Source organism: Hemicordylus capensis, chromosome 1, assembly GCF_027244095.1.
Source record: "Hemicordylus capensis ecotype Gifberg chromosome 1, rHemCap1.1.pri, whole genome shotgun sequence".
NCBI classification, from domain to species: domain Eukaryota; kingdom Metazoa; phylum Chordata; class Lepidosauria; order Squamata; family Cordylidae; genus Hemicordylus; species Hemicordylus capensis.
In genome coordinates this window covers 313,022,090-313,048,356 of record NC_069657.1, presented here as the reverse complement: position 1 = coordinate 313,048,356, position 26,267 = coordinate 313,022,090, and the positions used below count along the sequence as shown (strand labels likewise).

The following is a 26,267-nucleotide window of genomic DNA, read 5'->3' as shown; positions in this document are numbered from 1 at the left end:
GAAGACCAATTAACTTGTGGCTGTGGATAACACTTTAATCATGTTATGTTTGTAAGCGATTTTGTGTAGTTTAGACTTGCAGATTCCTAGTGTTACATAATGTAAATTAATACTGTAGAGTCTTTGAATAGTTGGATAATAGTTGAATAATCCATATTTGTTTATCAACACAAATTCACAAATATGTTTTGTTGAGCTAAAAAAAAAAATTCTCACTTGTATACAGTGTAGGTGGCTTAGAATGCACAATGTCCACATGTTGGTCAGTTTCTTATGCATCAGTTCTTAAAAAGAGAACCCAAGCTCTCTCTCAGAAGAAAAACAGTAAGTTAACTGTGCATCTTTTCAGCATGTTCAGTCTGGATAGGATCCTTGGATCACTGAATTTGTCCATATTCTTATTTGACCTTTGCCCTTCTGGCTGATTTTAGCTGCCTGGTGGTGGGACCATGTTGCTGCGAGGAAAGTTAACAGATCGTTAGCAGAGGTTGTGGTACCATTCAGTCTTAAAATGGCAGTTGTCCTGGAGGCTTTACAGACAGGGTTTCTACCCTGAATCTCCTTCAGGGGAGAGAGTGTGAGTTCACACACTACCCAAATTTACCCTGAAGTCCCTTCAAGATCTTTAGACCCACTCCACACACAAGTCAGGCTTTCTCTTGTGAATTCTAGCTCATGTCGAGGTATTTCCACATTTTTAAAATACTGTTTTTTAAGTTACTTTTTCTGAAAACTCTGCAGCAAATAGGGAGAGGTACTGACATAGAATCATTAACATAAGAGAGATACTGCATTTGAAATGCAGATGTTTGAAATGTTTGAAATGCACCCCCCATTGGCTTGAAGGAAAACACAGAGGCATGCCATGTGAACTTGTAAAAAAAACAAAACCAAGAGCAGAGGGGAGGGGCTGCTTTCCTCAATGCCACAAGTGTGATTTGATGTGGCTTTGCTCAACATTTACCCCGCAGCATGAAGCCATGTGTGAATAACAACCTGGTGACATTTTGTATTGTCCAATACTGGTTGTTAAGGATGTTATTTATATATGTTTTAATTTTTTTGGTTATAGAAAGATGTAAAATATAAGATAGCTGTCTGGCCCGGGTGCAGAGCATCTGCACCTCTAGTTCTTCCCCCTCCCTTTCGGCACTCCCCCTGTTTTCTTCCCCACTGCTGCCGCTGCTTTCTCCCCACCCTCAGGCTGGGGAGAGAGAGCGGGGCCCAGTTAGTAGTTAGTTGATAGTTGGTTGGCAGTTAAGAAGGTTGAGAGAGGGTTAGCTGGAGGCTTGGGGACTAGAGGAGTACTAAAAGGACCAGGGCTTCTCAAATGAAGAGTGACGTGGGGGCTTAGGTAGAGGTAGGGATAAATATGCTCTCTAGACTTGGAAAGCCCATTGCCTATTCAAGGAAACACCTGAGAGTCCTGGTGCAGGGTGTCAAGGTCTGGCCCACAGCCAGGGACGTTCACGACTTGGCTGCGTTCAATGACGTGCGTTGAATCTCAGCAATGAGTAGGAGTCTGGTGCTGTAATTTATGGAGCAAGCCAAGAGCTCCCAGCTGGTAGGAATTTACGGCTTGTCAGCCCTCAGCGATAGACGTTTGCTCCTCCTAACAGCTTCTAATTGCGTCCTGCGTTTTGAACACCTGCGTTGTTGTGGTGTCAACGGTGTTTCAATGCCTAGTTCTCCCTCCGATTGGTCTCTCACACTTTCTGCTGACTCAGGCTGCTGTGCCTGTTCTAAACCATCAGCTGGATCTATCACAGCTGTCTCAGGAACGCTGACAGTCGGGCTCTGCCCCTCAGATACTCCTGACTCAGCCGGAAAGCTGGCAGCCTCCCCTTCCTCCTCGCTGTCGGAGCTCAAGGGCATGACACAGGGGACATGTTGGAAACAAAGTAACCAAGCAAGGCACCCTGACCCTGAAAGGAAAAAAAACATAAGGAAGGAATCAACTATTTATTATCTTTAAAACATCAGCATTGCTGTAAATTATGTCACATGCTTATGTATAAACCCTGAAACCACTACGCTTATTTACTGTTAATACTTGAAACCATGTTCTTTAAGAACTTGTGCAACAATAACTAAATAAGCTTAAGTTAAATAAAACCAGTTATTTCAGTGTGAACGAGGTGCAAAACCATTTTATTCCCTCTCCCACACCACCAGAAGTTATATACCACTCTACAAAGCAGCAGATTAGAGGGAGAAATGTGATTTTGGTCAGATCATTTTAAAACAGGCCTGAGTGGTGGCAGCAGGGATATCTGATCCCCACTATCGAAGGTGTTGGTTTAGACTTTTAAAACCTTCTACAGCTTAGAGCAAAGGTCCCTGAAAGAACATTGTCTTCTGCTTGAATCTGCCTGTTCTAAAAGTTCCTTTAACTCACTTGTGCCTCCCACCACCTTCTGAAGTTCACTTGGCAAGAACATGTGAGCCTTCTTGGTGACAGCCCCCTGTCTTTGGACTTCCCTGCCACCTTCCCTGGCAATTTTAAAAAAGAATTTGAATGAGATTTTGTTTCCAGAGACCTTCCCCAATACCCTCTGGGGTTGGTTTTTTTTTTTTTTAAAGGTTTATTGTTTCTTTTTCTCTGTTTCTTGTATTTATGTTTTTCTGTGTTTATGTCCTCTCTCTCTCTCTCTCTTTGGTTTTTATGCTGCTTTAATGTTGTTTGCTGTTTCTATTTCTAATCTTTATTGTGTATATTGTTTTCTTTTAGTTTTTGTTAGCTTCCTTGAGTCTGTAAAGAAAGGCGGAGTATAAAATTTTAAAGAAATATAATTACTACCAGTAGAGTAACCAGGAAACCAATAGTAGTTTAGCCATCCATCAATATATATATATATTTTAAGAGAAGATGAACACACACACGCTCTCTCAGAAGAAAAAGGAATTAAATGTCTGATGATGTGAAATTCACCGTACTCATAAAAAATGTGAAGGTGTGAAAATGAAGAATGTGTAGGCCAAGCAAGAAGGTGTTTTAGTTCCATATACAATAAGGGGAGTTAAAACTTTTTGTGGGGCTTGCTAAAGGCAATGAATACTTCACATATGAACTCTAGTGATATGTGGAAAATGTGTTCACCTGTGAGATAAAATTAATAACACTTTTGTAATGGTGTGAACTTTTGTAATGCTGTGAGTGAAAAATATGCTTTCTAAAAAGAAATCAAATGCTCTTTGGGGGTTTTCAAAACTTGTTAAATATCGAATAGCTACATTTTTCATACTATTTCACTGTTTCACATTTATTCACATTTAGTGTTGATGCAAACTGTCCAATTTTTAATCCAGTTGCACAGAAATTCTTCTGTATAACTCAAAAGATTGCACACCTTCACCCCAATAGAATACAACATATCACCCTCTATATTTGGTTATTGCTTGTGCTTAAGAAGTAGAGTGAATGTTGCATATGCGGACTTTACTTTGATAAAATCTTCAATTTTCTGTGCTAAATTGGGGCCGTTTCAGTAGCATCCATTCAAATGTCAGTTACACATGCATACTATAAATTTATCTGGGTAAATGTCAGGGTAGGTGTTCTGTGCTGCTTATGTTGGTAACTTACCCAGAACTGTGTCTGCTAATATAATGTAATCCACCAGAAAACCTTGGTAGTCCTTTGTAAATAAGCTGTGTTCCTACGCAGCTGGAGCTAAAATTTTATATCTGTTTTCAAAAGACTAGAAATGTTATGATCCTTATGACTGCTCAGCTGGAGCACTTGTGGGTGAGAGAGATATACTGGCAGACTCAAGTGACCCACAGATATTCATAAAAATCTGAACGGGGGGGGGACCTGAATGGGGGACTCAGTGGAGTGGAATCTTTGTGGACTCAGAGGGTACTTAACAGACAGCCAAGTGGGTGGAGCTAATGGAACTCAGTGGTGAGGAGAAGGAAAAGAAAGCTTGAACAAAAAGAGCAGGAAATTTCTCAGCTTGAATAATATCCCAGAACTGAAGCTGCGGAATTAATCTGTTATTTATTGTTGGTTTGGATGCATGCCCACGCGCACGCACACACACACACACCCCATCACAATAAACAAACAGCATATACCATAAGATACAACCCATTCTACAATCTCTTTCCTTACCTACAATCTCAGCAAATATTGATGAAAACATTAAATTGACCTCTCACCAGCCATTTACTATTGAAACTTTAGGCATGGATGAAAAGGAGCTGGAATGGAGCACCAGTCCCCCTGCAATACACCTCCCCAGAAAACAGAAAAAATTTAAATGTGCATATGAAGGAAGACCTAAGCAGGGACTCCTATCTGTGTTGCTAAAACATGTTTTTTCCCCCACCATTCTCAGCCACAGGCTCCAGTAACACATGCACATCAGGGATATTCTACAACATTTTTTTGTGGGTCCATACTTGTAATAATTATTGCTAGACTGCAGAAGCATCTGTATATTTAATACTTGTAGATATGCCCGTTGTGATGTGGAGAATGCATCCCGGCACACAGCTGATTGGCTGAGCCGCGGAGGCTTGGCAGCAGCCTGGCTGGGCAGCAGTCGGCACTCGGCACCACTCGTGACTCGAGAGCAGTGGACCGTTTGGGGAAGCCAGCAGCAAGGCAGCTGGCTGCTTAGGGAAGTGTGTGGGTGGCTGGCGGTGGATGCCAGGTCGGGAGAGGAACGGGGAGGGAGGGCAAGAAGCAAGACTGGAGCAGGAGGTAGGGGAGGGAGGGCAGGAAGAGAAACTGGGGAATGAGGTGGGCAGAGGGAAAGCAGGAAGAGAGAGACTGGGGCAAGAGGCAGGAAAGGGGGGCAGGAGATGGGGGAGGGAGGGTGGGAAGAGAGACTGGGGCAGGAGGCGGGGGAGGGAGGGCGGGAAGAGAGACTGGGGAAGGAGGCAGGGTGAGGGGGCAGGAAGAGAGACTGGGGAAGGAGGTGGGGGAGGGCAGGAAGAGAGACTGGGGAAGGAGGCAGGGGAGGGAGGGCAGGAAGAGAGACTGGGGAAGGAGGCTGGGAGGGAGAGCAGGAAGAGAGACTGGGGAAGGAGGTGGGGGGAGGGAGGGCAGGAAGAGAGACTGGGGAAGGAGGCAAGGGGAGGGGGGCAGGAAGAGAGACTGGGGAAGGAGATGGAGGAGGGAAGGCAGGAAGAGAGACTGGGGAAGGAGGCGGGGGAGGGAGGGCAGGAAGAGGGACTGGGGCAGGAGGGGGGAGGGGGGCAGGAGGGGGGAGGGAAGGCGGCAAGAGGGACTGGGGAAGGAGGTGTGGAGGCAGGGCAGGAAGAGAGACTGGGGCAGGAGGTGGGGGGGAAGGGAGGGCAGGAAGAGAGATGGGCAGGAGGTGGGGCGAGTGTAGAAGAAACAACCAACCAATCAAATTCTCCCAACTAAACCCCTAAAAGTAAGTAAACTACCTCATAGATGCTCTGTGCGGGTTCAGCTAGTTCTCGCAGTTTTTCAACAGTTCTCTTGTCATGCTAGAACTTCCATTTAGCAGTAAATGTACTTCAGGGTTATATTATGTTGGCATATTTATTTTGCAGAATGATGAATTCCAACAAGTTTGGATGAACAATTTCCTATATTAAGAGGAAGAAATAACATATATATTTTGGAAGAATACCTGCATGACATCAACTCATATTTTATACCATGGGAGCATGTATTTAGAGATGTGTGTGCTGCACAGTGAAGTTCTCTTTAGCTAACATTTTAAAAAGCTAATATTTTTTGCACTGAACACATATTTTTTCAATACAGGGCCTGGCTTTCACCTTGGAAGAGAGACAAAAGTTGAATATTCATGGATTACTTCCTCCTTGCTTTCTTAGTCAAGATGTCCAAGTTTTAAGGGTTCTCAGAAACTTTGAAAGACAAGCATCTGACCTGGACAGGTAAAGTTCTGAAAGTCTTGCTTGTTTTTTAACTTAGGATTTCAGGCAAAATATACCAGATGTTATGGTTCAGCTGTTGTTTAATAAAGATGTTGTAGCCTTCTAACCTACGTTTTCTATGTTGTCTTTGATTCCAGAGCTATTTGCATGCAGCTGTAAATTCACACTCTCTGCTTGCTCACAGATTCTCTCCTTGGCATTTCCCGACTATGAGATTTGCAATGCTTAAAGTGTTGCAAAGTGTAACGGAATGAGGCAGCGGTTTGAAACTGTGAGCACAGCAATTCTTAGGCAGTATTATATGCAATGTGACAAGGTTTTACCTGTCCATATTGCCCATCACTGCAACAGTTTTTCCAGGCAGGAAGCTTCCATATTCCATCCACTCCCCCTCCACCGCCAATTTTGGGCCAATGGGGTTGCGAAGGAAGAGGGAGACTGATGATGCAACTGCAATTTTTAAAAAATTCAGTGCACTTGCATAAATCCACCAGCAGGGGGAAGCACTGTTCCGTAACAGTGCCTTTTGTCATTGCAGGCTTGCGCAATGCAAACAAAGATTTAAAAAAAAAATGTGGAGAAGGAGGGAGGAGGCAGAGGGGAGGCGAGTGCTTCTCCAGTGAGGGAGAGCAAACTGAAGATGCGGGGTGGGGGAGTGGGCTGCCCGGGAGGAGGCCTGTGCCCCTCCCCCCAAGAACGGTGGCTCTTCTGGGAATGGCAGTCGCAGGCTTTCCCTAACCTGGGCTGTCACTGCCACGGGCTCCAGAAAAGTAGCGGCTTTGCAAGGGGAAGATGGGGTGCGAAAGGGAGGGAGGGCAGTCTCCCCGCCCAAGGAGCCCTCTGGAAAGAGAGCAAAATCAGTCTGGTAAAATTATTTCATGGATGGATGGATTGGAGACGGGCTCTAAAATCAACGAATCCTCACAATTGCTATTGCAGTTGGGATGGCACAGAAGTCATTGGGCTTCTTCTTCAGAAAGGTTCGAGGGAACATGCTTTTGGCAGGGAAAGGGGTGGTAGGGAGCCTCCTGCCCACTACCCCCACTGTAAGCAGTGCACACCCCTCTCCTTTCCCCCCACCACAAAATAATAATAAATAAAATTATTATGAAAATAACTGTCCACACTGCATATTCCTGTGACACTTTTGCCACGTTATAGGGCAATTATGAAACAATTAAATCCGAAACAGGGCATGGGAAATATGAGCGGTACCCTGCTGACATCGTAACGACACAAATGTTGGAGCATGGGCAAAATGGAGGGGCATTTAGTGGATGAACACGTAACAAAACTGTTAGAGCGTGTAATCTGGAAAATGCCCTTGCTCTCTAGAGCAAGGATTCTCAACGTTGGGTCCCCACATGTTATTGGACTTCACCTCCCATAACCCCCAACCAAAGGCCACTGGGGCTGGGGATTGTGGGAGCTGAAGTCCAGTAACATCTGGGGACCCAATGTTGAGAATCCCTGCTCTAGAGCATGGCTGCATGAGTCATGGGGCACATATTCACTAGTGAATAGGTATATATGAGACCTCTCCAGTGCTCCCTCTAAGGCATGTGCATGCTCACACATTTTTTGATGTCAGCTCAGTTAATTTTAGATCCCGCTCAGGTTGAAACAGGAAGGCCTCATTCTGAATGCATGTGTCCCCACACTGCCTTGATATTGCTGCCCAGAACAAAACTCATTCCGCTCACAGATGAAAAAATTTAGAGAGAACACTGGATCCTTCCCTTCCTCTCAGAACTTTCCCACCGCACACAGTCCATATTCCCATCTTGCTTGGGAGAGAAGCCACAGTGACTGCTCCTATTAAGTGTTTCAGGCTTCATTTAACTGACATATTTTTAACCATTACCTTTATGTGTAGAAGATGAATGATTTGGAGGAACAAGATCAGTTAAAGGAAATGTTTGCTCTCTCCACAGTTACAAAGACAGTCTTTCATCTTTGCTGTTCAGCACAACACCTGAGCTCACACAGAAGTAAACTAAAACAGTTTATATTACCAAGATTCCAAATTGGTCTGATGAGGCCTATATACAGGAATTTTATTTGTAATACATGACAACCACCAGTGTCCTTATGTCAATCAATGTGATGATGATGCAGTTTTTCAGAAAGCACACTTAACAGTTTGAGGAGTTTGAAATGAGCAAGAATTAAAGCAATACAACATGAAGAGAGAGAGGCTTTGCACATGAGGGGATTTCCCAAATAATGTGCTGATAATCTCCCTCTGAATGTGGAAGCCACTGCAAGAATGGGATTTTGTATGTACAATCCCTCACTCCCCAAACCAATAAGTATATGGCAGCTAAGTCTAAACTTTGAAAATTCTATTAATAATTGTTCACTGTTCATGTTTAGCCACTCAAATGGAAATCACCATTTTATTTATATTCTCAAAATACCTAATTATGCTGTAAAATGACTGCAATGGTATGTCTGGAGGTGTTTTGTATGTTGCTCGTATAAATGTAATAAGTATGGAACTGCGAAAGGTGCTGTGGCTTGTGCAGGGGTGCATATCCCACCATGATGGTGTTTCTTGTCATTGTACTGATTTCAGTGGAATGCACATATGCATGTGCATCCAAGCATGCATTCCAGCACCTTCTTAAGATTCTGAAGCCCAGTAGCTAAATGTGCATTTCGGGGGCCCTTCCTTCTTTTCTTTGCTAGAGTATTCTTTCTGTGTTGATATGTCCTACTCTATGTACGAGGCTTGTGGCAATTCCTTTCCCCCCATTGGCCTGACACTTTCCATTGAAATGGCACATTCTGTGTGTACCTGCTCGGGCCCAAGGATCATTATCTCAAGCTCTGCTCTGCATTCTGGTCTGTGGCAGGTCCATTGCAGGGACCAGGGACATAGCCTTTTCAGCCGTGGCACTGCATCTGTGGAATTTCTTACACTAGGGAATATGACTGGCCTCCACACTTGTTCAGGCTGGCTTCTATGTAAATGGTTTTTAAAAACTAAAATTTTAATTGAAATGTTTTGTGCTGATTTTATGGTGTTTTATTCTGCTGCCTTTGTCTCTCTTGTTTTGTTGGTTTTCATTTGCTATCATATTTTGGTTTTATTTTGCTATATATTGCTTTGAATAAAGTATTATTATTTTTTTTAAAAAATATATAGTTGAAAGCAATGTAGCACAAAAAGAAAGCGAATGACCTGGATTAAACATTTATTTTATTTATTATTTAACATATTTATATACCACCCCAATCTCAAGTTTCTGGGCAGTTTACAACAAAACAATTAAAACAACAAATAAAAAGGTTAAAACATTACAACAATTTAAAACTTTGAACAACGTTAAAACTATAAAAATCATCAAACCATTAAAACAATATCTAATTAAAAGCCTGGGTGAACAAGTGTGTCTTGACTGCTTTTTAAAAGTTGTAAGAGATGGGTATGCTCTTATTTCAGCAGGGAGCGCATTCCAAAGCCTCAGGGCAGCAATGGAGAAGGCTCGTCCCCGAGTAGCCACCAGATGAGCTGGTGGCTACTGCAGATGAATCTCTCCTGATGATCTCAATGGGCGGTGTGGTTAATAGCGAAAAAGACATTCTCTTAAATACCTATGGCCCAAGCTGTTTAGGGTTTTATAGGTTATAACCAACACCTTGTATTTTGCCTGGAAACTTATAGGCAACCAGTGTAGATCTTTTAAGATAGGTGTGATATGGTCTATCCAAGATGACCCAGAGACCAACCTGGCTGCCACATTGTGGACCAACTGCAGTTTCCAGACTACGTATACAGGCAGCCCCACATAGAGTGCACTGCAGTAATCAAGTCTGGAGGTGACCAGCAGATGTGCTGCTGTTCTGAGGTCATTTATCTCAAGAAACGGACGTAGCTGGCATATCAGCTGAAGCTGATAAAAGGCAGCTCTGGCCACTGCCTCAACCTGGGACACCAGGGAGAGGTTTGTGTCCAGATGCATCTCCAGACTGCATACCTATTCCTTCTGGGGAAGTGTGACCCCATCCAGAACTGGCAGATCAAAATCATCTCCTGGGTTCCAACCCCTGCACAATAAGTACTAGGGGTGTGCAATTCGGATTTTCGGTGTTTCGATTCAAATCCAAATCGAAACACCCCCAATTCGTTTTTGGGTCCGAATCTGACCCATCCAAATCAACCCAGATTCAATATGGATCTGAATTAATCCGAATCTGAATCGATTCAGATCAAGAAAATGGGTCCCAGGGCCAAAAGAGTGGGGTGGGGTGGTAGTGCCTAATAGGTGGAAGCTACCACCCAAATTGCAGAGGGATTGGGCAAAGGGCTGATTTTTGGTGAATTATTGAAGTTTACGCGTCTTTAAGGTTTTCCCCCCATAAAGTATAATGGAGGGTGTATCGCTTCACGTCGGGGGGAAAGGGGTGGCCTAGAGCGGTGTGGGGTTGATGATAGTGCCCAAGGTGGGCATGGAAGCTACCAGAATTTTTAAAAGGGATTTGGGCAGCGGGCTGATTTTTGGTGATTTGTTGAAGTTTACACATCTTTCAGGTTTTTCCTCATAAGGTATAATGGAGGTTTCAGCAGCCCCATAACTGCACTTGGGAGGTACTGGGGTGGCCCAGAGTGAGTGGTGGTGTAGTGCACATAGGGTGCCAACCACCCGCCATGTGTTTCTAACCCATGGGGTACAGGGTTTTGTTATTTCTGAGGTGTTCTGAGTGTGGATTCTCTGATAGCAAATGAGAGTTGATTCATGGTTTGTATTGAAAATCTCATTTGCTGTCAGAGAATCTACACTCAGAACACCTCAGAAACAACAGAACCCTGTACCCCATGGGTTAGAAACCCATGGGGGTAGTTGGCACCCTACACCACCACTCGCTCTGGGCCACCTCAGCAACCCCCCCCCCCCAGTGCAGTTATGGGGCTGCTGAAACCTCCATTATACCTTGTGAGGAAAAACCTTAAAGATGTGTGAACTTCAACAAATCACCAAAAATCAGCCCTCTGCCCAAATCATTTGAAAAAATTTGGCCACGCCGAACCTCTGTTGTTATTTTGTTTAATTTCAGCCGCCACACAGCCGAGGGTGGGGTTGGGGTCAGATAAGCAGTCCTTCTCTCCCATGCCCAGCGGTGGCCAGAGCAACGCTGGGCCTGTCCGTTCAGGCCCAGCTTCTCTTGCTAACTGCGAGACGCGCCTGCGCAGTTGAGAGAGATTGCCGCAAGCCGAGGGGGAGGAGAGAAGGACTTCTCATGTGACTCCCTCTGGCAGCCACTCCTCAGCTGCGCAGCGGCTGAAATTAAAAAAACAACGGAGGTTCGGCGAGGTGGGAGTGGGGAGGCTGCATGAGCTCCCCCGCCCGCAGCCATCTGGAGGCCCTCCCGCACCTTGGAGGCCACAGACCAGGTTTCCGAGGTCTGGGGGTTAGAGTGTTTCTGATTCTGGATCCAGTTCTATGTGGGGTGAAAGTAGGACTCTGAGAATGTGCACTTAAGATCAGCTTAGAGATTGGCTGTCATCTGCTAACTGAGCAAAGATGCACCTTTTAAAAAGTGGTGATTCTCTTATATTTAGCAGGGGGAGAGTAACTGACCCTAACCAGCCCCAGCACAGCATCCCCTCAATGGCTGTTGCTGGTATCTGCCTTATGTTCCTTTTTAGATTGTGAGCCCTTTGGGAACAGGGAACATCCTATTTATGTATTATTTATTTTTCTATGTAAACTGCTTTGAGAACTTTGGTTAAAGAACGGTATATGAATATACATAGTAGTCCACCATCTGGAATCTACCCGAGAGCTAGAACGAGTAGTAGGTCGCACCGCCCCAAGCAGCTTGTCCACATCCTCAGGAGTCACAGATTGAAACTGATCCAATCTAGACCCATTTCAAACTGGCTTTAGTGCTGGCTATGAGGTTGAGACAGCCTTGGTTGGCTTGATGGATGATCTCTACCAGGGAACTGACAGAGGGAGTGTGACTCTGCTGGTTCCTCTGGATCTCTTTGCAGCATTTGATACCATCGGCCATGGTATCCTTCTGGATCACTTGGGGGAGTTGGGGATAGGGGGCACTGCTTTGCAGTGGTTCCACTCCTATCTCTTGGGTAGATTCCAGATGGTGGAACTTGGTGACAGTTGTTCCACAAAACAGGAGCTGTTATATGGAGTTCTTCAGGGCTCCATTCTGTCACCAGTGCTTTTTAATATCTACATGAGAACCGCTGGGTGAGGTCATCAGGAGTTTTGGTGCTGGGTGTTATCAGTATGCTGACGACACCCAAGTCTACTTCTCCTTTTCATCTTCATCATCAGGAAATGGCATTCATTCCCTAAATGCCTGCCTACAGGCAGTAATGGGCTGGATGAGGGATAACAAATTGAAACAGAATCTAAGCAAGATGGAGGTACTCATTGTAGGGGCTCGGAATTTGAGGGATGAGTTAGAGCTTCCTGTGCTGGATGGGGTTACACTCCCCTGAAGGTGTAGGTACTCAGCTTGGGAGTACTCCTGGACCCTGGCTTCACCCTGGTATTTCAGGTGGAGGCTATGGCCAGGAGTGCTTTCTATAAGACTGATTCAGCAGCTGCATCCATTGCTTAGAGGATGACCTCAAAATAGTGGTACATCAGCTGGTAACCTCCAGGCTTGACTATTGCAATGCACTCTACGTGGGGCTGCCTTTGTACATAGTTCGATAACCAGTTAGTTCAAAATGTGGCAGCCAGATTGGTCTCTTGTGCAAGCCGGAGAGACCATATTATGCCTATTTTAAAACACTTGCACTGGCTGACGTTTCTGGGCAAAATACAAAGTGCTGGTTATTACTTTTAAAGCTTAGGTCCGGGTTACCTCAGAGAGCACCTTCTCCAGCACATCTAGTAGAGACTCAGAGGCAGACCTTCTCTGTAGCTGCTCCTGGGCTGTGGAATGCACACCTGGCAGAAATCTGTAATCTGAGTTCATTACTGGCCTTAAGGAGAGCCCTTAGCACCTATATGTTTGGCCTGGCCTTCCAGGGTTTTTTAACTGTAAATGTTTGGCCTGGTTTTCCAGGGTTTTAAAACTGTTTTTAATGTTTTAATTGTTAATTGTTTTTATATTGTTTTTATAGTTCTTGATTTTAACTGTTAATTGATTTCATTTGTTTTTATTTTAATGTAAATGCCCTGAGCCATTTTTGGAAGGGCAGTATAGAAATCAAATTTTAAAAAAATTGCAGTAGCAGCAGGTGGTGGTTCTTTTCTTGCCTTGTAGCTTTATGAAGTAAGAAGATAAGAGAACCCAGGCAATAACTGCCCCAGCAGCTACTGCTGGCATAGAGTCCTCTGGCTTATTGGTTCTGTAGAGCCAGTGGGCAAGAAGACCCATAGCCCATATTGGCTTGGTTCCCTTCAGACTTTGTACATTTGGTTTGAACTTATGCTTCTACTCTGATTGCTGCCGCCAACATTTGCTGCATTTTGAGGGCAGCCCACACACATGCAGCCCCTGGTTCCTACATTTTTTTGGGTAGGTTTTGGGAGCCGTGTGTGTGTTCTTTAAACCCACAGTTTTCCTACATACCCCCTTGGTATGCAAGATACCCCTTTTAGTCTGGCCTTTCACTCAATTTTTCTGTCTGCCAATTCTGCATACAGGGCTCTCACTTTACTAATAAAGAATTATAGTTTCTCAGTTCCAGAATTGTAAATCATTTAAATTGTGGACATGTGGGAAGATTGTGGGGAGGGCTGCTTGCAGTTGCCGCTGGATTATCTGGTGGCGAGTCGGGGCTGGGCCTACTCTGTGGCTGCCCCAGAGCTTTGGAATGCACTCCCTGTCAAAACAAGAGCTTCTCCATCTTTGATTGCTTTTAAAAACACCCTTAAGACACTTGTTTTATCAAGATTTTAATTAAAATTAATTTTAAACTGTTTAATTGTTGTAATACTGTAAAATTATTTTAACTGTTTCACTCTGTGAATTGTTTTTAATTGTTTTTATTCTGTGAACGTGTTTTAATTGTTTTAATTGTAATTTAGATTGTGTACACGGCCTAAAGATGATAATAAAATAATGTTTTGTTATATTTTTAGCACAAGCAATATTTGATGACAAGATATGGGATAATACCCCAAGGGTTTCTCCACCCCCCTGCATGTATACATATAGCTCTTTAAAGGGTCTTTCCTCAGAGATCTTTCAGCAGTCTTTTCCACATACCATTTGCAGAAGATCACTTTTTCAGAATCTGCTGTCCAGGGTTGCTTCAAATAAATGGATAGAAGAATGAAAGATCAATTTGAGGTTTAAATAGAAGCATCTGGCTTTGGAGAATGAAGAAATAAAAAGAAAATGGGCAACTGTTCAGAAAAAGACTATGTTTCAGTCCTCTGGCTGCCATGCATGCCTGAGCTGTCTGGCATGGGCTCCATTAGGTTATGCATAATACATTCTCCACCTGTCACTTTCCTATGGAAATGAAATGTGTATCTCGAAAAGGTTCAGTCTAGCAAAACTGTATATCATTCAGGACCAAGGATTATGAGCTTGATTATTTTAGAGAAGAAAACTCTTATGGAATTCAAGAACTGAAGAGACAGAAATGGAGCAGAGGGATGTGAAGGTATTCTCTGGACACAGAATAATGTACATCTGGCAAACAACTTTGAAAATACCTGAAAAGAATCAATATGCAAAAACTTCATTTTTCCATTTGACAAATAAGATGTTTATAATTTGAAATTATATACAGCAATTATATATTTTTATTATCCGACATACTGGCCAGGATCCAGAGCATTGCATGGTAAGCGTCTGCATATACAGTGAGACTGGAGAGCTCCCTTATAACTGCAGCCCCCCAGTACTGTCAACAATCCACTCCTAGTTTTCTGGGATCCCTAGGGAGCATCTTCTGATGCCTTATGAGGAAGTATAATAGAGACAAAACATTATGGGCACCCCAGTGTGCCCACTGAAGTGTTTGGGTGTGTATGTGTGGATCTTTGCAATCGTATACTATCACTTTTTCAAACCATCTCAATTCTGTTTGAAACTGAGAGAATGAAAGAGGAGGAAAAAATGGCAATATGCTCCTTGGACTGTGAGGGGAAGAGAATAAAAACAAAATACAGATAGAAGACAGCAAACAAAACCTTTACCTACAGTGAAATCCTCTCTTTACTCAGAAGTGCCACTGAACTGAATGGGACCAAATGTGAACACTGCATCCAAAGGGGATGGGGCTGCTCTGGGAAGAGCACCTGCGTGCTTGCATGCAGAAGGTCCCAAGTTCCTTCCCCGGCATCTTCAAGATAGGGCTGAAAGAGACTTGGAGAAGCCGCTGCCAGTCTGTGTAGACAACAATACTGAGCTAGATGGACCAAAGGTCTGACTTGACATAAGGTAGATTTCTATGTTTGTATGGATTTAATCCCCAATACATATGCACAGGTGGTAGGCATGTACAAAATATGGTTTGCTAGATCTGCATTAAAATTTCTGTACAATATAGGGTTATGTTCCATTTTCTGAAGATCATTTATGCATTTATGCAGGTCATTTGGGCAGAGACCTCGCATTTTGGGCGGTATAAAAATGTGGCAAATAAATAAATAAATAAGATGTTTTTCTATCTGTCCTGTAACCAAAGAGTCAAGGAAAATAAAATAATACATACGACAAAGTCAAATTTGCTATCTATCTATCTATCTATCTATCTATCTATCTATCTATCTATCTATCTATCTATCTATCTATCTGAGGCTGATGATTTAAGTGTTTTAGTACTGAAAAATTCTTTTTTCCAGGTAAAAAAAGAGCTTTAATGAAGAACGCAACAACCAGTTTTATATTTAACTTACTTTTATGGCTACATATGGGTCTTGGTCTAATTTTATAATTCTTCTTCTTCTTCTTTTTTTACAGATACATCCTGTTAATGAGCCTTCAGGATCGAAATGAAAAACTTTTCTATAAAGTGCTGATTTCTGACATTGAAAGATTTATGCCTATTGTTTATACTCCCACTGTGGGTCTGGCGTGCCAACAATATGGTATAGCATTTCGGAGGCCAAGGTATGTAAGGTTATACTTCACATACAAGTAATTGTATCTTTCCCCCCCTTGGCAGGTTTCTGCTGGTCTCCTCACCCCCACATAGCTGAATGTAACCCAAAACTGGAATAATTAGGATAATTCAAACTACACTTAGTACACTTTTAGTCTAGCTAAACTGTAATTTGTATTGCATTGCAAAACAATACTTCAGTGTTTGCAGCATTGATGCATTTTGTAATCTTGCTTGATTGAACTGGACTTGCCTGAAAGACCAATACTGCAGATTAATAAAAATACAACCAAAAAATTCCTTCCCAAGCTTTATTTTATTTACCTTGTTTAAAAGTAATGGCACTGTAAATGGCAAAGGTGGAATAAAGCTGTAGAGAAAAATGTGAGATTGATAATGTTTTATACTTTCTTTTTCTCTAAAAAGGTCAAAACAGAACAAAAATTACTTTAAGATGTTCCTCTTGGCAACATCAGTCTGTGCAGTTCACATTTGTTTTTCTTCCAGTTGTTTTAGTAGCCAACTTTTATTTCATTTTATCAGCGCTTTCTCACAGTATATTTGTACAGTATCAGAGTTTACAGTAATTCCCTTGGTTCTCTTTTAAGAGGCTATAAACTCCATTATTGAAATGTTTGAGCATTTCAGTTATTAATATTAACAAGTCATTATATTCATACTTCAGTTTAAAGGGAAAGATCTGCTGCTATTATAAATCAGTAATCAGCTGTGAAATCAGCAAATCCACAGTGACATCATTATCCCTTTATAGATGTTGCTCAGACTACTTTTTGACAATTATCATTGTAGATACCCTAATGCTAGGAAAATAGGTGGGGTGGACGACTACCCTATAAAGATCCCATTTAGTTCTGCTGCTCTCCACTTTTGGCTGTGATATTACAGTGATTAAAAGTTTTGATTTTGTGTAAGTTATTACTGCTGGTTCCGTTTGTATGTTTATTAGGAATGCAATGCCATTTGGATGGATGAGTGAAGGGACCATGAAGACTTTCTGGGAGCACATTCTATACTCTGCTTTTGAGATGAAGGAAATGTGATGAGTTGTGGCTCATATGAAATTACATCTGGCGGCTGTCAAAGTGTATAGCCAGATTCAAAAAAATCTGGCCCAGCTGCTGGTGGAAGTAGCCAGTTTTCTTAAAGAGTGGTCATTTTTATATTCTAACATGCTCATGTGCAAAGTAATTGGCCATTCAGTCACCTAGTAGGAGGGGAGGAGGAAGGAGCTCGCTGATGCCACCCAGACAGTGGGCTTAGAGGTAAAAAGGGGGGCACACTCCTCCTCCCCCCACCCTCCCCGCAGCCAGCTGACACCACCACTGCCACCACACCCCATCCCACCGCCAGCTGTCTTTAGTGGGCGAAAGGGGGAACTTTCCTCTTGCCCGGTCACCCTCCCACCCCCGAGCTACTGCCACTGCTGCGGCTTTTAAAAATATTAAAGTAAAAGGGGGAACTTTCCCCTCTCTGGAGTTAATGCCGACGCCACCACAGTTTTTAAAAAAAGTAAAGGGGGGAACTTTCCCCTCACCCCCACTCCCTGGAGCTTCTGCCAGTGCCGCTTCTGCCACCGAGAGCCAGCGTGGTGTAGTGGTTAGAGTGCTGGACTAGGACTGGGGAGACCCGGGTTCAACTCCCCATTCAGCCATGAAACTAGCTTGGTGACTCTGGGCCAGTCACTTCTCTCTCAGCCTAACCTACTTCACAGGGTTGTTGTGAGGAGAAATTTAAGTATGTAGTTCACCGCTTTGGGCTCCTTGGAGGAAGAGCGGAATATAAAATGTAAGTAAATAATAATAATTCTCAGATTTTGCCACCATAGGCAGACGCATCCTCTACCTCTGTGTTAATCCACGCCTGGCCTCCAGAGGCCACTGTGTTACACATGTGATGCTTGGAGGATTCCCCCAGGAGACTGGCACTCTAGGCACCCATATCTGTGTCTACTGGAGCTAAACATAGCCCTAGCAAACAAACAATCCTGGAGCCCAGGTTAAGGGTTTGCTCGAGCCCTTAACCCTGGCTGAGAGCTGGGCTCAAAATCGGGTCTATGCAGCGCTGCCCCACTGAGATCGGGCCAATCCTGGTGGTTCTCACACACAGCCTAAGCCAGGCTGGGCTTCCCTAGTCTGGATTATGGTGCGTGTGAGAATAGCCTCTTTTTACATGTCTAGGGAAGGCAGTGCTTTGGGCCAGACTGCTCTGCTTGTAGCTTAGGGTGAACATAGATGAGATATTAGAGATCCATGACCAACCAGCCATGTGGTGGTGGAGAGTGAAGTTGGATTGGTACTGCAGCTATGGCGGTGGAGGTTTTAATGCCCTTTTTCCTGATATAAATCCCTCTCTTCAAGGATTCTATTTGCCCAGTTAGGATATACCTCTGCTGCATACAACAGGTTTGTAGGGTTTGACTTGTACTGTGGGAAATGGCGTGGGCACAAAGAGTTAAAACTGCTGTCTATGAGCACTACATTTTTGATCAAATTGCCCCCCTCCTTTTTACTTTTTTCATATATTTAAGGGGAAATCCAGACATGTATTTTCAATATCTCATCTAGTTTGGCTTCTTCTTATCTGCAGAGAAAAGTTAGAGAAGACTTCATTTTGGGGCAACCCTATCCATCCGTGATCTGATGTCACTAGAGTGGATTATGAATGTCAAATATGATAGATAGATAAACTATAAGAGGCAAAGGTGCTTGCTTTCTCCAGAGACTCATCTTGTGTGGAAGCATGATTGGCAGCCTTGCAGCCTTGCCCGTAAGGTTTCAATGGTGCATTGTGTTGTGATGCATTCATGCTGGAGTTCCTAACAAACATGTGGATGAGGTTGCATATATAGAACCCATAGAAAATATGGGATGGTTACAAATGTGTCACTGACCATTTAATTTTACCGAAAGCTTTTGACACGTTACAATCTATAGTTAGCTTTTGCTCCACAATCAAAAGAACTATTTTATTTTGAAACAACTGCAGGTAGCTATGTTAATTGATTGGACAATAATTAAAAAACCAAAACAAGATGATAACTATGCTGGAACTAAAATGTCACGAACTAATCAGCATGCTTTTGATACTTCTTTAGGCATGATATTATAAAAATAAAAGGCAGGAGAGAAGTAGTGAAATTTAAGAACATAAGAAGAGCCCTGCTAGATCAGGCCCAAGGCCCATCTAGTCCAAAATTGTGTTTCAGACAGTGGTCCACCTGATGCCGCTGGAAGCCTACAGGCAGGAGTTGAGGGCATACCTGCACAGGGGTGTAGCAAGGTTGGAGTGGGCCCAGAGACAAGATTTTAAAATGGCCCCCCCCCCAAGTCCAGGGCCTCCGCACACCCCAGGCCCCCAAGGATTTAAGTCTGATATTCCAAAATAAGTATGCTGCCTGCAAATACATTTCACTGAATACACACACACACACGTCACAATATATAGTGATATACATTGAGTACTATACATTTGTATTACTTTTAATGCCTAGAACACACTAGAAAGATGAATTATTAAAATGGGCCCCTCACTGCAGATTAGCAAAGGAGACTTTCAACCATGCAGGGTGAACCTATGTTTGTTTTCTCAGAATTCTGAACAAATTCAGTCAAGTTTGATTGCAGGAGGTTTTTCACAGGAGGCTTTTAAAGCCCTTTAAGACACATCTCCTCTGGAATGGAGGTGCTGCATTCACATGTTGGCCAGATTTACCCTGAAGTCCCTGCAAGTTATTGGGGAGCAGTTCACACACAAGAAAAATAAAATAAAAGCACCACACATGCTTCACAGTTCTCACTCAGACCTTCTGGGTTGCAAAACAACTTGAACATAAGTGCATTTATAAATGAATGAATGAATAAATAAAATTAATAAAATACTGTTCCAGAAGTTTTTGCAATTTTCTGCCATGAAACAAGCCACGTATAGGACTTTTTAGATAGTTTTTTAAAGTCAGCAAATTTTCCAAGCTGTTTCAAAATAAATATTCAGAGACTTCTCGGTCCCTCCCCCCCCCATATCCAAGCCCTATGGCAAGCAGATCCCTATATATTGGGGGGGGGCGGGAAAGGTAACCACAAAAAGGAGTTCACACTCTACCTGGCAAATGCTGGTCTGGGTTGGGCAGGGCAGCAAGGGGTCTTCTGCTGCAGAGAACACTCTGGCTGCCTCCTCCTTCCTGGCTGGCTTGGGCCCTACTCAAGTTCAGGCTTCACTGCGGCCTACACGGAGGCCCCCGTGGAAGCCCCGCCCACCCGCCGATCAGCTGAGAGCCGGGAGAAAAGGAGCTCTTTGCAGCTTGCCTGCTGCTTCCATTGCGGGCCAGCAGAACAAGCAGGAGAGACGGCGAAGAGGGCAAGTGGCTGAGGGGCCTTGGGGCTGGGCAGGGGGCAATGGGGAGTCACATGAAGTGCCTCTGGGGTGCCCCTCCAGGCAGTGGGGCCCCCAGACAACTGTCTCCCCTTGCCCTATCATTGTTACGCGCCTGCTCCTGCAACTGGTATGCAGAGGCATCCTGCCTCGGAGGCTGGAGGTGGCCTATAGCCACCTTGTTGTTCTTTCTCCCTCTTTTTGTGGTCAAGCTCTCATTGAGACATTGTTGACTACTTTGCAATATTTTATTCTGGTTGTGCTCTTCATCAAACTATTTAGCCCCCTTCTATACGATACCATTGCAATAAGCTCCACTTCTAGCATTTATGGTGTTCCCAAGGATACTAGGCATAGGGTAAGTTGATCTCACATCAATGGCATATTAGCTGATCTCAATTTTTCCTACTGTTTTAAAATATTTTTTAAAATCTGATTTGAAGGGGAAAAAATCTCCATTATACCTAAAATTGCAATATAGACCATTTTCGTTCTATATTTATGTTTCAGTAATATGGTATCAGAAATGATGAAATGACATTGTTATATAGCCAACAAGCTCTATAACGTTGCTGAGGTATTTCTGGTATTAGAATCTCAGTAGATTCATAAAGTTTTATAGACCTTTGCATTAGTAACATATCTGATAGTTAAGTGAATGTCTACTTCCCCTATGTTTCAGTTTAAAATGATTATGTAAAAACCCAGTAATAAACATAGGTATTTTCCCCCTCTATGCATAATTACAGTTGTTCAAACACCACATATCATGCACTGTGTTTGAGCTGGATTTTCCAGACCCAAAAAGGACAAGAAATTTTGGAAACAAGTGTAATTTTACACTAGACTTCCATTATTTTACCTTCTCATGTTTCTTAAGCCATTAAAAAAAGTTCACATTTGTGAATCTTTCCAATACTTATATTGTGGTTAATCTGAGACTTGGTATGTATATGTTGTAAGTCAGGGCTCATGAAAAATTTAAATCTGTTAATGGAGAAACCATTTTTCACATTTAGAGGGCATGATCTTTCTCTACAAAGTTGAAGCACCTGCACATAATGTCCATAAGGCATAACAGAGTCATGTTCTCCCTCCTGCCATATAATCAGTGCATGCCAACATTATTTATTTATTTATTTATTTTGTACATTTATATACCGCCCCATACAAAAATGTCCCTGGGCAGTTCACAATATAAAACCATTAAAACATTAACATAATTAATTAGATACTGTTTTAATCGTTTGATTTTTAATAGTTTTCATCTTTTAAATTTTTAATTGTTGTAATGTTTTAATCTTTTTGTTTTATTGTTTTGTTGTAAACCACCCAGAGACTTGTGTTTTGGGTGGTATACAAATATGGTAGGTAGGTAAGTAAGTAAATAAATAAAAAACAGTGTAAAATATAATAAAAACTATAAAATCAAAGCTTTAAAATTATAAACTAAAAAGCCTGACTGAACAGGTATGTTTTTAGAGTCTTCTTAAAAACATTCAGAGAAGTGGGAAACTCTAATTTTGTTAGGAAGCACATTCCAGAGTCCCGGACCTCACCAGATGATCTTAACAGGCAGTGGGGTTGATGAAGAAGAAGGCACTCTCTTAAATACCTAGGACTCAAGCTGTTTAGGGCTTTATAGGTAATAGCCAGTACTTTGTTTTTCGCCTGGAAACTTATTGGCAGCCAGTATAGTTCTTTTAAAATGGGTGTAATATGATCTCCTCAGGCAACCCCGGAGACCAACCTGGCTGCTGCATTCTGTACCATCTGCAGTTTCCAAACTACATTCAAAGGCAGCCCAACATAGAGCACATTGCAGTAGTCAAGCCTGGATTTTACCAGCATATGGACCACTGTTTTAAGGTTGTTTATCTCCAGAAATGGACATAGCTGGCGAATCAGCCAAAGCTGATAGAAAGCACTCCTGGCCACTGCCTCAACCTGAGAAATCAGGGAGAGGTCTGGGTCCAGAAGTACTCCCAGACTACGTACCTGCTCTTTTTGGGGGAGTGCAGCCCCCTCCCAGAAAAGGCAGATCTAAACCACTTCCTAAGTCTCGACCTCCTACAATGAGAACCTCCATCTTGCTTGGATTCAGCCTCAGTTTATTCTCCCTCATCCAGCGCATTACCTCCTCCAGGCAGGCATTTAGGGAAGTTAGGCTATTTCCTGATGGTTGACATGGAGAAATAGATTTGGGTGTCATCAGCATACTGATAACACCCTGCACCAAATCCCCTGATGAGCTCAGCGGTTTCATGTAGATGTTAAAAAGCCTTGCGGGACTCCATACAGAAGCTCTTGTTTTGAAGAGCAACAGTCTCCAAGCAACACCATCTGGAGCCTACCCGAGAGATAGGAGCGGAACTACTGCAAAGCCATGCCTCCCACTTCCAACCCCTTCAGGTGCCCAAGAAGGATATCATGGTCGATTGTATCGAAAGCTGCTGAGAGATCCAAAAGGACCAACAGAGTCACATTCCCCCTGTCGATTCCTAATTGGAGATCATCCAACAGGCTGACCAAGGCCATCTCAATCCAAAAGCCCACCCGAAATCCAGTTTGAAATGGGTCAAGATAATTTGCTTCCTCCAGTACAGCCTGGAGCTGAGACGCCACCACCCTCTTGCCCAACCATGGGAGATTGGAGACAGGCGTATAATTGCCTGATTCTGAGGGATCCAATGTAGGACTCTTTAAGAGTGATCTAATAATTGCCTCCTTGAGACAAGGAGGCATCCTGCCCTCCCTCAGAGAAGTATTGATGATCTTAACAAGGCCGTCTCCAATAACCTCACTGCTAGATCAGGTAAGTCATGTTGGGCAAGGGTTGAGAGAACAAGTGGTAAGGTGCAATGTCCCAAGTATCTTGTCCACATCCTCGGGAATCACAAATTGAAATTGATCCAATCTAACCACACAAGAGGAGCTGCTGGACACCTCCGAAATAGATTCTGTAGCATCTAGTTCAGCTCGAATACAAGAGATTTTATTCCCTATTAAATCATGTGGGCTGGAAAAGAATTGTCAAAATTTGCCCTTTGATTGTATCCCTTGTCCATATTTTTGCATTTGTCAGTAAAGTGCCTATATGATTTTGTAGTAAATATATCTTTTGAACCTTGGTGCTGGAGAAGACTTTTGAGGAACAGCCAGGAAAACAAACAAATGGATCATAGAACAAATCAATCTAGAATTTTCACTCGAGGCACAAATGACCAGGCTCAAACTATCATACTTCAGACACATTATGCGAAAATCCAGCTCCCTTGAGAAGTCCATAATGCTGGGGAAAGTTTTATTTATTTATTTATTTTATACCCTGCCCAAACTTATGTCTCTGGGCAGCTGGGCAGTTGAAGGCAAGTGGAAGAAGAGGACAACCAGCAGCAAGGTGGATGGACTCGATTATGACAGCAATGAATGCACCACTGAGAGACCTTAAAAGCCAAGTAGAAGACAGATCATCCTGGAGAGAATCTATCTATGTGTTCGCTAAGAGTCGACACCAACTTGACGGCACTCAATCAATCGATCGATCGATCAATCAGTATCTTAAGATGAATAGATTCCTGGTGACTTCTGCAGACAGATGCGTGCACGCATACTGGTTCAGGTGCTTGAAGGGGAATTCCCATAGTCCTGTATTTCATCTGGACTGAAATAAATGATTTGATTAGTATTTCAGCTTTTGTATGGTGGCTTAGCTTGTTCTGTGCTAGAGTATAGGGATGTGCAAACTAATTGGGGGTTTGGTTTGGGGGTTGGTTGTTTCAGGGTTGAAACAACCCTCCCCCGGTTCTGTCCTGACTGGGACTGAACCCCTTCCCGCCAGTTCACAAATTTCATTTTTAAAATTTAAAAAACCATTATTTACCTCTAGCCCCCTTAGGGGGCTTCCTAAAGGCCGGGGGTGGGGGCTGTCCATGAAGGTTCCCCCTCCCCCCACTAGCCTCAGTAATCACCGCTGTGACTCGTTTTACTGTACTTTCTGGCCTGTTCAGGCCTCCGTAAGTACTCATAGTGGCCATTTTTCCTGCCACTGTGCATGCCCAAATGGTCTCTGTGAGGCCCTGGGCCATGTCAGGCCTCGAAGAGGCCATTTGCACACATTTGGTGGCAGGCAAAATGGCCAACGTGCCTACTTATGGTAAAGTGGGCCGCGGCGGTGATTACCGAGGCCAGCGGCGGGAGGGGGAACCTTCGCATACACACACCCCGCGGCCTTTAGGAAGCCCCCCCCCAAGGGGCTAGAAGTAAAAAAAATTTGTTTAAATTAAAAATAATAATTAACGACCTCCCGCCCCGGACCGAACCTGGGGGGAGGTGGTTCGATGGGGGGCTGGACCAAACTGGTCTGGTCAGGTTCGAGTGCCGTTTGCACTCGAACCAAACTGGACCAGCTGTTTCTGTGCACACCCCTACTGGAGTACTGGCCACTAGTATGAGATAGGCTTTGTGTCTTGCGGTTAGTGTGATATATAACATACTGCTGGTTATTGACTGTAATAAAGTTTTTCATTCATTCATTATTTTAAAAAATGTATAAGGTATGCTTTCAGACTTCTCATGGTGTCTTGGACTATTTGTGATCCAAATTTCGTCTTGGTATTTATAGTGGAAATACCTTTAAAATGTTGATACCTGAGTGAGGTTCAACATCTCTCCACTTCCCCTTCCATGAAGTATTTACTGCGTGATTGTGTATCCATGTATTTTTAAGTTGCATTTTATCAACTTCCTTTTCATTTTCACATCAATGCTCTCATTGATGATCATTAGGTAGGCATTACATGATACAGCAGAAGGTCAGTATCTATAAAATTTCTCATAACTCACAAGTTCAGCAGTGCAAACTGTTTGTTCCTGGCGTACAATGCACTCCCTCTGTTTCTGTGTGTGGTCGTCTATAGACTTCCCGCAGCTGTTGATTCCAGCATCCTGATTATCTGTAATGCCATGATTGGGGTGGGTGGGTAGGGGGAGTTCTCCGATTACAAGCTACCTTAGTCCATCATGAAATCTTATGAACTCTGTTTCTTACTGGTGAACTTGATCCTTCATAGAACAACCTAGATATCATTGAAACACAAATAACTGTTTTCCTTCAAATTAAAGTTCTACATGTTCCATGTAAAGAAGATTAAAGCCAGTTAAATCAGCAAAGTGTATGTTAGCACTTTGCAAACAACATATTCTTTGTGTCTGTCAGTGATAACCTAATAGCCACCTCTCTCTGCTTTCCAACTTTCTCTGCTTTCCAACAAAAAGGTCAGCTTAGTTAAAATATAGTCCTTTGGTTTTCAGAAATAAAACCATAAAATTTCCTGTTTACCTGGAAATGTTACATTTATGCGTGTGTGTGTGTGTGTGTGTGTGTGTGTGTATCAGCTAGTCTAAAAGACTTTTCTGACAACTCATGAAGAGCATTCTGCTTTGCAAAGTGATAGATGAAGAACACTTCTGTGCTAGTGTGTTGCTACTTTAGATGGATGAAATTGGATCTTTGTGTGGCTAAAGACTAGGGGCCAGGGTGGGTTCAGTTGTTACTTCTTTTTTTCCACTTGTTGTTCCTGAGTTCATGTTCAGGTAATGTGATATATGAGCTACGACTTCGTTGACATTGGCTCTGTTGATCTCTGAGATCTTATGGAAGTTTGACAGTGATTGCATTCATAGTGCCTAGGTTGCAGTATGTTTCCTCACCCAAGTGCTCACTTGAGAACAGCTATATGCAGATATATGGAGTATATCTAAATGAATCCTAGATGCCTACACTTTAAGCTAAGTTTCTGGAGACATTTCCAGGCTAATGTCAGGTAAAATGGCCCTCCTCTGTCTATTTATTTAATGGGAATTATTTAGACAAATTCTTGCTGGGAGGGGTGAAGAGGAAATAGATTTTCTTTTTAATTCTGAGGGGGAAGGTTTTGATCAATTATGG

At 43.0% G+C, this 26,267-nt stretch overlaps 1 protein-coding gene and 1 long non-coding RNA gene across 8 annotated transcripts in view; one reads left to right on the top strand and one right to left on the bottom strand.

Annotated features, from left to right (window-relative positions):
• Positions 1–26,267, top strand: part of ME1 (malic enzyme 1) — a 309,975-nt gene that overhangs the window by 108,530 nt on the left and 175,178 nt on the right. For all 7 annotated transcript variants that reach the window (XM_053287114.1, XM_053287115.1, XM_053287112.1 and 4 more), the window contains 2 exons: positions 5,750–5,883; positions 15,787–15,936. In XM_053287114.1, the coding sequence (XP_053143089.1) occupies positions 5,750–5,883; positions 15,787–15,936 (284 nt within the window). The remainder of the gene's footprint in view (positions 1–5,749; positions 5,884–15,786; positions 15,937–26,267) is intronic.
• On the bottom strand, positions 15–15,205 carry LOC128341063 (uncharacterized). The gene is made up of 4 exons (XR_008314182.1): positions 15,025–15,205; positions 14,080–14,123; positions 5,404–5,568; positions 15–1,925 (listed from the first exon to the last, which is right to left on the bottom strand). It is a non-coding gene; the product is annotated as an uncharacterized LOC128341063 (long non-coding RNA).